This window comes from Manis javanica, chromosome 18, assembly GCF_040802235.1.
Source record: "Manis javanica isolate MJ-LG chromosome 18, MJ_LKY, whole genome shotgun sequence".
NCBI lineage: Eukaryota > Metazoa > Chordata > Mammalia > Pholidota > Manidae > Manis > Manis javanica.
The window spans coordinates 22936619-22951009 of NC_133173.1; the positions used below are offsets into that span (position 1 = coordinate 22936619).

Below are 14391 nucleotides of genomic sequence, written 5' to 3' on the forward strand. Positions count from 1 at the left end.
TAATTTGTCTATACTTTAGCCAATATCATACTACCGTCATTATTGTAACTATAGGAAATCTTCAAGTTGGGTAATGTCAGTCATCCAACTTGTTCTTCATCAATATTGTGTTGGCTATTCTGGCTTCTCCATATAAACTTCACTTATAGGCCTCTCCATAATAAACTTCAGAATCATTTGTCAATATCCATAAAATAACTTGCTGGGATTTTAACTGGGATTGCACTGATCCTTTAAAGTTAGGAAGAACTGACTTCCTGACAATACTCAGTCTTCCTATCCATGAACATGGATTATCTCTTTTCCCGAATTCTTCTTTGATTTTGTTCATCATTTTTGTAGTTAGTCTCATAGAGGGCTTACACTTATGTTAGATTTATACCTATTTATTTCATTTTTTGGATGCTAATGTCAATGATACTGTATACTGAATTTCAAATCCCACTTGTTCATTGCTGCTATATAGGAAAGCAATTGACTCTGGTGTATTAACCTTGTATACTGAAACTATTATAACTAATTATTAGTTCCAGTTTTTTAGTTGATTCTTCTGGATTTTTTACATAGACAATCATGTCATCTGTGAACAAAGACAGCTTTATTTCTTATTTCTCAATCTATGTGTCTCTTATTTCCTTTTCTTGCCTTACTGAATTAAGCCGGAACTTCCAGTATGATTTTGAAAAGAAATGCTGCGATGGGACATCCTTCCTTGGACCTGATCTTAGTAGGAAAGCTTTGAGTTTCTCACCATTAAGTATGATGTTGGCTGTAGGTTTCTTGTATATAATCTTTATCAAATTGATCAAGTTTCTTCTATTCCTAGTTTACTGAGAAGTTTTTATCATGAATAAGTGTTGGATTTTGTCAAATGCTTTTTCTGCACCTATTGATGATGTGATTTGTATTTTCATTTGTTGACTTGATAGATTACATTAATTTTTATTTTGAATTAACTGATTTTTGAACTGGCCTTGCATTCCTCATGGTAATTCAATTTGGTTATGATGTGTAATTCCTTCTATACATTTTCAGATGAAAGTTTACTAATATTTTGTTGAGAATTTTTGCATCTATGTTCATGAGGATATTGGTCTGTAGTTTTCTTTTCTTGCCATGTCTTTGTCTGGTTATAGTATTAGAGTAATGCTGGCCTCATGAACTGATTTCGGGAGAATTCACTTTGCTCTTATCCTCTGAAAGAGGTTATAGAGAATTAGTATAATTTCTTCCTTACGTGTATGGTAGAATTCACCAGTGAACCCATCTGGGCCTCATTCTTTCTGTTTTGGGCGTTTATTAACTACTGATTCAATTTCTGTAAAAAAACTAGACCTATTCACTTTGTCTATTTCTTATGTAAGTTTAGCAACTAGTGTCTTTCAAAAAAATGGGTCCACTTCATCCAGGTTATCAAATATGGGAGCAAAGAGTTGTTCAAAGTATTCTTTCATTACCCCTTTAATGTTAGGACCTGTAGTAATGCCTCTTCTTTCATTTCTCATACTAGCAATTTGTGTTCTCTCTTCTTTTTTCTTAGCCTCACTAGAGGCTTATTTATTTTATTAATCTTTTCAAAGAATCAGCTTTTGATTCCACTGATCTCTATTTGATTTCCTGTTTTCAATTTCACTTATTTCTGCTGTAATTTTTACTATTTCTTTCCATTTTCCTACTTTGGATTCAATTTGCTCTTTTCCTGATTTCCTAAAATGGCAACTTAAAACTACTGACTTTATTTTTATCATATCCATCATTACACATAATTACATTTTTTGTGTGTGATAGGAATTTTTAAGATTGATTCTCTTAGCAGCTTTCAAATGTACAAAACAGTACTAACCAGAGTCACCAAGCCAGACATTACATCCCCAGGACTGACTTCTTCTATAAACCAGAAATTTGTACCTTTTGACCATCTTCACCCATTCACCCACTCTCCAACTCCTGCCTCTGGCAACCACCAATCTGTTCTCTGTATCTGTGTTTGTTTTTTTTATGCTTCCACATATTAGTGAGATCACACAGTATTTGTCTCTCTCTGACTTATTTCACTTAGCATAATGCCCTCAAGACCCATCTACACTGACACAAATGGCAGGATTTTCTTCATTATGGCTGAATATTCCATTGTTTATATATATATATATATATATACACCACATCTTAATTATCCACCCATTCATCTATCAATGGACACTTAGGCCACTTCCATGTCTTGGCTATTGTGAATAATGCTGCAATTAACATGGGGGTGCAGATACCTTGTTGAGTTAGTGATTGTGTTTCCTTCAGATAAACACCCAGAGTAGAATTACTAGATCAGATGGTATTTTTACTTTTAATTTTGGGAGGCAAGTTTATACTGTTTTCATAGTGCCTACACCAATTTGCATTCCCACCAACAGTGCACAAGGGTTCCCCCTTTTCTCCAACATCCTCACCAGGACTTGTGAGCCTTATCTTCTTGATGATGGCTGTTGTGTGAGGTGAAATCCCACTGTGGTTTTGATACGTACTTCCCTTATGATTAGTGATGCTGAGCATATTTTCAAGGGCCTTTTGGTCATCTGTGTATCTTCTTTGGAAAAATGTCTATTCAGATCCTCTGCCCTTTTCTAAATCATATCATTTGGTATTTTTGCTAATTGAGTTGTATAAGCACTTTATATATTTTGGGATTATGATTTGCAAATATTTTCTCCCTTTCAGTAGGTTGCCTTTTCATTTTGATAATGGTTTCCTTTGCTGTATACAAAAATTACTGATTTTAAAAAATTCTGTTCTAATGTATGCATTCAATGCTATCAACTTTTTTCTAAGCACTGCTTTTACTATATCCCAAAAATTCTGATAAGTTGTGTCTTCATTTTCATTTAGTTCAAAATATTTTAAAATTTCTCTTGAGATTTCTTCTTTGACCCATGTGTTATATGGAAGCTTACTGTTTAACTTCCAACACCTCTGAATTTTCTAGCTATCTTTCTGTTATTGATTTCTAGTTTCATTCCCTTATAGTCTGAGAACATTGTTTGCTTCTCTTAAATTTGTTAAGGTGTGTTTTATGGCCCAAACTGTGGTTTATTTTGGTGAGTGTCAAAGTATATTCTTCATTGAGTAAGTTTTCTAAAACAAAAATCTATTTTCCTCCAAAGTCAAATGATATAAACATAAAATACATTTTTTTCTATTTAAGTAGTATTTATTCCAGTGAGTAGCAAAGTATTATATTTTTGCTTATTGGTACATCTATCATGACCAGCATAAGGGAGGTTTCAGAAATGTCAACATATAATTCAGCTGAAAAGCTCTACTACAGGAAAGGGAACAATTCTATCCTAAGAGCCTATTTTTAATTTAACAGCAACAACCAAAAACTTGTACCAACAATCACTTAAATCATCTCTTAGTAAACTACCTCTGCACCTAATAAATGTAACCGAGGAAGGTGGTTTCTTTTACTAAATGAAGGACATACAAACAAGAATGCAAATGAAATTCAAACACAGCTCTATAACATACAACTAACCCTATTACTCTACAACTTACCTAGGAAGTTTAGAAAATAATAAACACCATATAAGCACACAACATGCAGGATCACAGTATTAACATGTTTTAAAACAAAAATGATAGGGAAAGGAAGTGGCAAGTCCCACTTAAAAGTCCTACTTCGAAACTCCTTAGACAAAAAAATGAAAACACAAACAAAGAAAAATGCAGTTCAGGGATCCAACCAACTTCATCCCTTATGCTAAAGGCATCCCAGGACTGTTACTGGAACTTAGCCAGGCCCATTTGTTTACAAATTGTCTATGGATGCTTTTGGGCTACCACAGCAGATCCAAGAAGTTGGGACAGACAGTGTACAGCCCTCAAACCTAAGACTTACAGTTGGCCCCTTTAAAAAAAGTCTGCCCATCCCTGAGATAAAGTACTACTGGCCTCACCTGATACATCTATAACCCATCTCTCCCTCTTCAGAAGACAAAGCACATCTATATGCCTTAGCTCCCACTCACCCCCTCCACCTCAAATGCATACTGGATGCCCTTAAAATTAAACAAGCAGAGCATAATACCCTCTAGTCCCATCCATGTTGTTGTAAATGGTAGGATTTGTTTTCTTCTTATGGCTGAATAATATTCCATTATGTATATGTACCACATCTTCTTGATCCATTCATCTACTGATGGACATTTGGGTCGCTTCCATTTCTTGGCTATTGTAAATAGTGCTGCGATAAACATAGGGGTGCATCTGTCTTTTTCAAACTGGGCTGCTGCATTCTTAGGGTAAATTCCTAGAAGTGGAATTCCTGGGTCAAATGGTATTTCTATTTTGAGCTTTTTGAGGAACCTCCATACTGCTTTCCACAATGGCTGAACTAATTTACATTACCACCAGCAGTGTGTAGGAGGGTTCCCCTTTCTCCACAACCTCGTCAACATGTGTTCTCTGTCTTTTGGATGGTGGCGATCCTTACTGGTGTGAGGTGATATCTCATTGTGGTTTTAATTTGCATTTCTATGATGACTAGCGATGTGGAGCATCTTTTCATGTGTCTGTTGGCCATCTGAATTTCTTCTTTGGAGAACTGTCTGTTCAGCTCCTCTGCCCATTTTTTAAATGGATTTTTTGCTTTTTGTTTGTTGAGGTGCCTGAGCTCTTTATATATTTTGGATGTCAACCCTTTATTGGATCTGTCATTTATGAATGTATTCTCCCATACTGTAGAGTACCTTTTTGTTCTACTGATGGTGTCCTTTGCTGTACAGAAGCTTTTCAGCTTGATATAGTCCCACTTGTTCATTTTCGCTTTAGTTTCCCTTGCCCGGGGAGATATGTTCATGAAGAAGTCGCTCATGTTTATGTCCCAGAGATTTTTGCCTATGTTTTTTTCTAGAAGTTTTATGGTTTCAGTGAAATAAGCCAGGTGGAGAAAGACAAGTATCAAATGATTTCACTCATATGTGGAGTATAAGAATAAAGAAAACTGAAGGAACAAAACAGCAGTAGAATCACAGAACCCAAGAATGGACTAACAGTTACCAAAGGAAAAGGGACTGGAGAGGATGGGTGGGAAGGGAGGGATAGGGTGGTGAAAAAGAAAGGGGATATTACAATTAGCATGTATAATTAGCATGTGGCGGGGGCATGGGGAGGGCTGTGCAACACAGTGAAGACAAGTAGTGATTCTACAGCATCTTACTACACTGATGGACAGTGACTGTAATGGGGTGGGTGGGGGGGACCTGGTGAAGGGGGGAGCCTAGTAAACATAATGTTCTTCATGTAATTGTAGATTAATGATAACAAAATAAAAATAAAAAACAAAAACAAAAAACAAACAGAAAAAATCAAACAAGCAGGATTCACCCACCAAAGATGAGTTCAATTAAGACCAGTGGCCCAGGCAGATCTGATCCCATCTCCCACTGTGCTCCCACAGCACTATGTGTATCTGTAGTCTTAGCAATGTCTACATTATAACCAAAGGTGACCTCACCAAGCAAAAGTTAATCTGAGGTCAGCTTACTGAGTGATGAATGGGTGTCTGCCATAAAAAGAACTCTTCAATATTGGTAAAATTGAATGGGTTTCAAATTTAGTTTGCTGAGAATAATTCAAAGCCATTTTTTAATATAGACAAAGCACTTTCTGTTCATTATCTATAGCTAACAAAACACAGGGAAGAGCTTTTAGTAATGGGTCATTCATGGAATTTCAGATAAAGAAAAGAAAAACCTATAAACCTTAAAATATTACTAAAGAAACTCCCTCAAAGAGTTTTAAAAGTTTACATTTTGTACTCACCTTGCAAGCCTTCCAGGAGTTTGGGATAACGAACATGTTCCTCAGTCCCATGCCCAAGTCTCTGGTTGTCACCTTTACCCCATGAATAAACCTGGCCATCTTTTGTCAAAGCAACAGAAAACTGACTTCCACATCGGACTTTGACAACATCCAAGTCTTGAAGCTTCTCAATCAGCTTTGGCATCTTGCAGCCATCACTACCACCTCTGCCCAATTTCCCATAGTCACCATCTCCCCATGACCAGACTTGACCTAAAAATACAAAATATTTCAGTAAAAGTTACTGTACATCTTATTGGGACTTCTAAATGGCTGAAAATAATCAATGGAACCCATAACACACAAATCTAGAACACTAGTGTATATAGCTAACATTACATAAGTTGTTACTGACCAAATAAAATCTAGTTTATACTTCAGGTTGATAAAGAAAGCCATTAAGAAAAAGTAAACTGGGTTTTCTTTTTGTTTTGACTAAATGCATAACAAAAGTCCTGATGTTTACTAGCTATGGCTCAGTGATACTGCCTCAACTAAGTACTGAATACAGAACAAAAGCTCCCCTGCCTCCACTAAGCACAGTGACTGGGCCCACGGCACACTGTGACAGCACACCGGCTGCATGCGTACACCATCGCCGTCACACTGCCCACAGGGCAGCTGTGTGATTGTATTTATTCCTAATAACATGTGGTAGTGTAAATTAAACATTAAATAAACAGATAAAACTGCAAAAATGTGTTAATTCTAAAAACTAAGCTGAATACTCTGCAAAAACTCAACATTCGAAAAAACAGAAAAACTGCTAAAAAAAAAAACAGTGCTAAACTAGTTGTAGGCAAGAACTGAAGATGAGACATCAGAAGAAATTTGAAAGAGGAAATCAGACTGCTCCATAAGTGACTAAATCCCCACTCTATTTTAAATAATCTAAGACTAGCAAATATTCTATTAAAGATCAGATTGTAAGTTTTTTAGGCTTTGCAGCAGTATGGTCCCCATCCCAACCACCCACCATGCTGCTATATGAGCTGGCCTGGCTGCATTCCAATACAAGTCCATTTGCAAAACCAGCAACCCCAGATCAAAACTGAAAATTATAGATGATATACTAGTAGGTAGTCAATTAAAAAAACACAGCAATGCTCAACTCAGCAGACTCATACTGAAAGATCAGAGAGTGTGTGTATGTTTGGGCTAAAATGCCTATTGTTCACACAGCCCAGTGTCCACCCCACTTGGAGATCAGCAATGTTTTCAGTGAACCCGTTACCCCAGGAGCAGAATGCACAGGCCAGGATATTCCTAGTGTGCCAGCCAACTCAAAAACAGGAATGCAGCAAAGACATTTCCCTGTAATATCTGCATCAGAACAATACTGGTGTGAGGTAAATCACATGCTCAGTCCCCTTTCAAGGCAATTTAGTTGACACATCACCACAGTTTTACTCACATAGCAGTTTCACACAAAGAATGCAAGGATAAACCTTAATAAGGCTTACTTAAGAAAAGACTTTCTGGTTAAGAGTGCTATAAAATTTACCAATCACTCAGGACTGGACACTTAGAAACAATAAGATGTCAAATTAAGTTTCAGGCGAGTAGAGAGCTTTCAGATGACTGGTGAGAGCATCTTTTCTCTAAAACTCATCAAAGCAGAATACACTTTCAAAAAAAGTAAAATGAGTACTATCTAATGAATACAAATATAAAACTAAAATTAAAAACTAGTGAATAATGTAGCATCATACTAAGCAGGATTCATCAGAGGAAATCAAAGGTAGCTGAACACTGGGAAATGTAGTATTAACCAGAATCAGTTCAGACTGCCAATTATTCCAATTGAACTCTCATGTTTTGTTAAAACAAAAATGCCTAAGTGGGAAGGACGGCAGCCTCTAACTAGCCCTCTGTCTCCAGGCAACAGAAGTCAAGAGGACTGTCACTCCTGGAGCTCAGCTGAGGACACCGAGGTGCACACCCACTTACAGACGAGTGACATGGAGGCTTTGGAGGGTTCGATCTGGTCTGAAACTCACCCCCTCCACGCGGACCCCCTTGTGCTGAGAGCCTGCCCAGGGCAGCATGAGCTCCACATACCATTCTCAGTCACAGCCAGGGTTTGGGCATCACCGCTCCCGCAAGCCACATCAATGACCTTCAGTCCTTTAAGCCCCGCTACCAGCATTGGAATGGCCTCGTCTTCACTGGAGCCTTCAAACAGATAAGAGTATCCTTACTGCAAGTCCCTCAAAAGAGGCAACCCTCTCTGCCCAGCCCTGCATGCTTGAGGCAGCTCAGGGCCTTAGAGCACACATACCGTGGCCCAACCGGCCGTAGTTGCCCCGGCCCCACGTGTACAGCTCCCCCTCGGCAGTGATAGCCGCACTGTATGTGCTTCCACATGCAATATGCACCACATGCTTCCCAGTCTGCTTTCCAGAGAAAGCAGAGATCACCTTAGGCTCTTCCAGAGGCCTGTGAAGAGAAAGGAAACAAATAGGAATGCCTTTCAAAGCACCTCCTATTAGTGTCAGCAAAGAAAATTCTCTTTCAGGAATAAGCTATCAAGACAGTTTTGCCTTTCAGGTGTCTTATGAAATAAAGAATGTAGGATTCAAACACTTAACACCTCCATGATTGTCTGTTAAGCAGGCATCACTGCCAAGCATGGCATCCAGCAGGAATATCAAAATGGTGTCTATTAAATCAAGTGCACAGCAGCTTTGTTCTCAGTTGTCCAAAGCAGTGGCCAATCCTCAGAAAGACCACTCAGCAACAGGAAGGACCGAATGACATACCCAGTGACCTGGCTGAAACTCAGGAACCTTACTATGTCAAAGACCCAGAAACAAACCATAGTGACAGAGGACGCTCAGTGGCTTCCAGGAGCTGGAAGCAGAGAACAGAGGTTCATCACAAATGGTCCAAAGAACGTAGCAAGAGCAATGGAAAAGCTGTGACCTGGCTGTGGTGCTTCTCTGACTGCATTTGGGCAAACTCATCACATCATTCACTTAGAACTAATGGGTCAGGAAACCTAACACACTTGGTTGAAATTTACACGTGTTAAATAAATGAGGAAGACATGAAGGTGCAAGGTTTACTAATCACACCATAATGTATTACTTTATAATGTAAAGTAGCTGGATAAGGATTGCGTAGAAAAGTCTTACCAGTTGAGTCTTCACTTTCATGATTAGCAAAATGCTCTATGCTTACAATCCAGAATTCACTGTGTTTACTCTGATTGGTAACACCTACTCTAGCCTCTCCAAAGACATGGTTTCCTTACTTTGTGACTCACTATTCTGCAAAATAAAGGCACACAGAGGCAGGGGCACACTGCCACAGGACAGCCAAACAATCCTCCTCTGGTACTTCTGCCTCTTCTGTTGAGCTCAAGTTTCTACCCCCAAACTTTCCCTCCAAATCCTGCTAATCTGTACTGATCTCTTTTTCCCCCCTTAACCCCTCAGGCAATGAATATGTTAATCTAGCACTGAACTTCAACAGAGCATTACTGTATTATGAAATATGTTGTGCATATTAAATTATAAATATGTATCATAAAAGAATTGAAAACACCGACGATTCCAATCTGTATTTCGACCCTTTCAAGCCTGCTGTGCTTCATGCCAATCCCACCCCTTCCGTCTGAGAGTAACAATTATAAATCCCATATTTATCAGCCCTGTGTTTTCCACCTTCATTTCACCACTTATGTCTAGTCCCTTACAGCATGTCATGTTGAGAGCACTTCTGCTGAATGCTAACGCACAGCATTCATCACTCTGCTTTGTCACTGTCTGGGTACCTCCCCACAGATGTCCACCTCTGTCCCATAGTGAGACTATACCAGGCTCCTCTCAACTCTGCTGCTGCCCACTCCTTGCTCATGGTTCTGACCCCCATGGAGTGTGGCTGCATCTCTGATTTCAATCTACGACCAAAGTCTTCTCCACCAGCCTCCACTCAAACCAGCAACATATAAAAGGTTCCTGTAACTCCACAGCACGTCTTGGAACAATCTTTCATTTAGAACAATCATTTTGTTTTATTTCTAGTCTCACAATAATCAGAAGCTTTTGCAAAACAGGATATTATAAATTGTTGATTTTTTTACCTATGAAATTAGCATTATGGCTCAAGAAAAGGGGAACTTTATCTGATAAAGACATGTTGAAGTGTTTATGAAGGAAGGAACAGGGATATGGGGTTTGTTTTAGAAACTCCATGGTGGGGGTGTGGTACATGTGGCTAAAATGGGAGCAGCACAAGAAGCTCCAAGCGCTGATGCTAGGGGAGAAGAACAAGAAGGGTGGCTGTGCTATGGGCACGGCTCCCGAGGCGTCACCCAAGGGCTGACACGCTGGTAGCCCTCCATCCCAGCCCTACGTATCCCAGCAGCTGGAATACACGCAGCTGCACTTCTCTTTTCCACCCATTCTGGATATAGCGATACACAGGGGAGCCTGTCGGTCGCAGGACTGGGCTGTACTCACACGGTGTCACCGTGGCCCAGCCGCCCACCGTCCCCACAGCCCCAAGAGTACACCTCTCCAGTGGCAGCCAAGGCCAGGTAATGGTGGCCGTCGGAATGGGCAGCGATTTTCACAATGTTTCTGGAGGCAAGACCCTGGACCAGCTGTGGGACCTAAAAGGTTAAAAATAGGAAGAAGATCGGTAAGCAGGCCGAGGACAATGAAACAGCACAGTTCCCCTCCACTGTGTATCCCACGTGAACACACCCTCCTCAGAGTGAACTAACGTGAGCCTGGTGGCCTCCAGGCTAGTTGCTCAGTCACCCCAGCCATGCCAACAGAATGGCAGACGGCCTCCAGGAGCTCTGCAGCTTGGCTAGGCCACAAAGGGTACCTGCAGGTAAAGGACACCTTCCTGAAATGGGAGCACGCACATCCCAATCTGCCACCATCCCCACAAGGCCAATTCCCTCATTTGTTACTGCTTGGTCCCCAAAGTCAAATGAGTTTACACCTGGAAAGCCTGCTTATAATTGGGACACCTGACTGGCAATGAATGCCAATGTAAAAAGTTCCTGACCTTGGCAACTAAGAAATTCTGCCCCAAATCAGGACAATAATGATTACAATTAAGATTATTAAACATGACTAATAATATACAATGAACAGATGCTTATAAATCTTTAAAAGTCAAAGGAGTTAAAGAAAGACCAGGTTTCCATAGTACCAGAAGTACAGAACCTGCCATCAAGGAAAGTGATCCAGACACATGCCCCAGAATACCCACCAGTGTGTCACTGTTGTAGGCCTGTGTGTACACACGACCATTCCTCGACAAGATCAGGAAGCGCTTCTCTGCACAGGCGATCTGGGTGATGCCTAGGCTGGCAAGGCCCTCACACTGAATTGGACCAATCACATTGGCATAGTATTTCCATCCTATTAACCCCCATCCTATGACCTCTTGCAATGATCCCTGTAAGGTAACAAAGCGAACATTTACTCTATAGCAGCAAGAACACTTCTTAGGTCAAAAAAGAATAATTTATGCTAGGAGTAATACTTGTAAGATACTATAAAATAAAAACAAAGAAAGCCAACAAAAATGCTCACTCAAAACATCAAAATAGCTCTAACAGTCCATATTACCTCACTTACCAAGTATACTGAATTGATTACACAGGATATTCTTCCACAGCCCTTTAACAGAGCCCATTAAAACATGGTACAAATAGGCCTTAAACATATTTAAAGATGCTCAAACCACATCAAGTTGCCATTTTGCACCATGACAAGTAAAATCCTGAAAGCCTGATCACAAAACTGGGAGAGAAGCACCCCTACCACTGGAGAGGGTGAGAGTGATCAGGACATGTGTGAGCAATGTGTTGAACAGCTGACATGTCCACCCACACCAGGCACACCACCACTGGCACACGCACGTGCACAGACACACACACAAGGCTGATGACCATCAGGGCACTACATGAGTGGTGGACTTCTGGCAACGAAAGAGTCCAGCCCAGTCTAAAAGATCACAGCACATCCACACACAGAATACTGAGCTGCTCTAAAAAATAAAACGGGGATCTCTGTTTATCAACACAAAAAGGTCTCCATTATACTGTTCAGTGAAAAAAAAAAAACAAGATATATACAACATGATACCACTGATGTATTCATTCCAGAGATCACTGAAAGAACACATGAGAGAAAGAAAAGTGACCAGCAGCTGGTGGGAAACTGGGTGGATGGGGGAAGGGGAGGAAGTAACAGTGTGCTTTTGCATTTAATTTTGGTTTTTGAACAATGTGAAAATACTATTTGGAAAAAATAATGATTGTAAAATTAAACAAGCATTCTTCATATTAAAAATGAAAAGTCAGGAGCCAAGATGGCGGCGTGAGTAGAGCAGTGAAAATCTCCTCCCAAAATATATATATATATATATATATATATATATATATATATATATATTTGAAAATACAACAAAGACAACTCTTCCTAAAAGAGAGACCAGAAGACACAGGACAACATCCAGACCACATCCACACCTGCGAGAACCCAGCGCCTCGCGAAGGGGGTAAGATACAAGCCGCGGCCCAGCGGGACCTGAGCACCCCTCCCCCCAGCTCCCGGCGGGAGGAGAGGAGTCAGAGCGGGGAGGGAAGGGAGCCCAGGACTGCTGAACACCCAGCCCTAGCCATCAGCACCGGAGCGCAGACACAGTGCGTGCATGGGGTGCTGAAAAACAGGGAAAAGGGACAGTACGACCTGTAAGCAGGTCCCCACAGCTGGTGCCCCTGGGACAAAGAAAGCAAGTGCTTTCTCAAAGTCTTAAAGGGATAGGGACCACACGTCTGGATGGAAGCATCCCAGGACACAACCCAGCAGGTGGGAATGCCAGGGAACACTGGGCAAAATAAACCCCTGGGCGGCAGCGCAGATCGGAGGCCATGCACAGTAATAAACAGTCTCCCGCCTGTCTCCCCTCCAACACGGCTCCGCCATATTGGAGCAGCAGACTGAGGCTGGCGACACCCATAGCAACAGCAAAGCATAACTCCACAGCAGCCGAGCAACATCAGAAGCCCTGTCTGCGCACAGCTGCCCAGCACAAGCCGCTAGAAGTCGCTGTTCTCCCAGGAGAGGAAGGCCACAAACCAGCAAGAAGGGACGTTCTCCCACTTGACACACAGTGCCAGCCCCCATGCAACTACCTCTATCGCCATGAAAAGGCAAAAGAATTTGATACAGACCAAAATCACAGAGTCAACCCCAGAGAAGGAGACAGACCTAACCAATGTTCCTGAAATAGAATTCAAACTGAAGATCATAACCATGCTGACGGAGCTGCAGAGAAATATACAAGAACTAAAGGATGACATCCGGAGAAAGATTACAGAAATGAAACAATCACTGAAAGGATTTATAAGAGAATGGATAAGATGCAAAAGGCCATTGATGGAATAGAAACCAGAGAACAGGAACACATAGAAGCTGATGCAGAGAGAGATAAAAGGATCTCCAGGAATGAAAGAATATTAAGAGAACTGTGCGACCAATCCAAAAGGAACAATATCCGCATTATAGGTGTACCAGACGAAGAGAGAGAAAAAGGGAAAGTGTTTCTGAAGAAATAATTGCTGAAAACTTCCCCAAACTGGGGAGGGAAATAACTGATCAGACTACACAAGTACACAGAACTCCTAACAGAAGGGAACCAAGGAGGACAACACCAAGACACATAATAATTAAAATGACAAAGATCAAGGAAAAGGAGAGTTTTAAAGTCAGCTAGAGAGAGGAAAAAGGTCACCTACAAAGGAAAACCCATCAGGCTATCATCAGACTTCTCAACAGAAAACTTACAGTCCAGAAGAGAATGGCATGATATATTTAATGCAATGAAACAGAAGGGCCTTGAACCAAGAATACTGCATCCAGCATGACTATCATTTAAATATGAAGGAGAGATTAAACAATTCCCAGACAAGCAAAAGTTGAGGGAATTTGCCTCCCACAAACCACCTCTACATGGTATTTTAGAGGGACTGTTCTAGATGGGAGCACTCCTAAGACTAAACAGATGTTACCAGAGAAAATAAAATCACAGCAAAGAAAGCAGACCAACAAAATACTAACTAAAGGCAAAAATAAAATCAACTACCCACAAAAGCAGTTACAGAAACCACAAAAGAACACAGAAAAAAGGACCAACATATAAAGAATGGAGAAGGAGGAATAAGACGTGAGAGAAATAAAGAATCACCAGACAATGTTTATAACAGCTCAATAATTGAGTTAAGTTAGACACTAAGATACTAAAAAAGATAACCTTGAACCTTTGGTAACCACGAAACTAAAAACTGCAATGGCAATAAGTACGTATCTTTCAATAATCACATAAATATAAATGGACAGAATGCACCAATCAAAAGACACAGAGTAATAGAATGGATAAAAAAGCAAGCCCCATCTATATACTGCTTACAAGAAACTCACCCCAAACCCAAAGACATGCACAGACTAAAAGTCAAGGGATGGAAAAAGGTATTTCAAATAAACAACAAGGAGATAAATGCAGGTG

General features: G+C 40.4%; 1 protein-coding gene across 4 annotated transcripts in view; it reads right to left on the reverse strand.

Annotated features, from left to right (window-relative positions):
• The window catches only part of HERC2 (HECT and RLD domain containing E3 ubiquitin protein ligase 2), a 264575-nt gene that overhangs the window by 202196 nt on the left and 47988 nt on the right, over window positions 1–14391 (reverse strand). For all 4 annotated transcript variants that reach the window (XM_073227076.1, XM_073227077.1, XM_073227078.1 and 1 more), the window contains 5 exons: window positions 11089–11277; window positions 10323–10474; window positions 8138–8295; window positions 7918–8031; window positions 5818–6069 (listed from right to left, as the gene is read on the reverse strand). In XM_073227076.1, the coding sequence (XP_073083177.1) occupies window positions 5818–6069; window positions 7918–8031; window positions 8138–8295; window positions 10323–10474; window positions 11089–11277 (865 nt within the window). The remainder of the gene's footprint in view (window positions 1–5817; window positions 6070–7917; window positions 8032–8137; window positions 8296–10322; window positions 10475–11088; window positions 11278–14391) is intronic.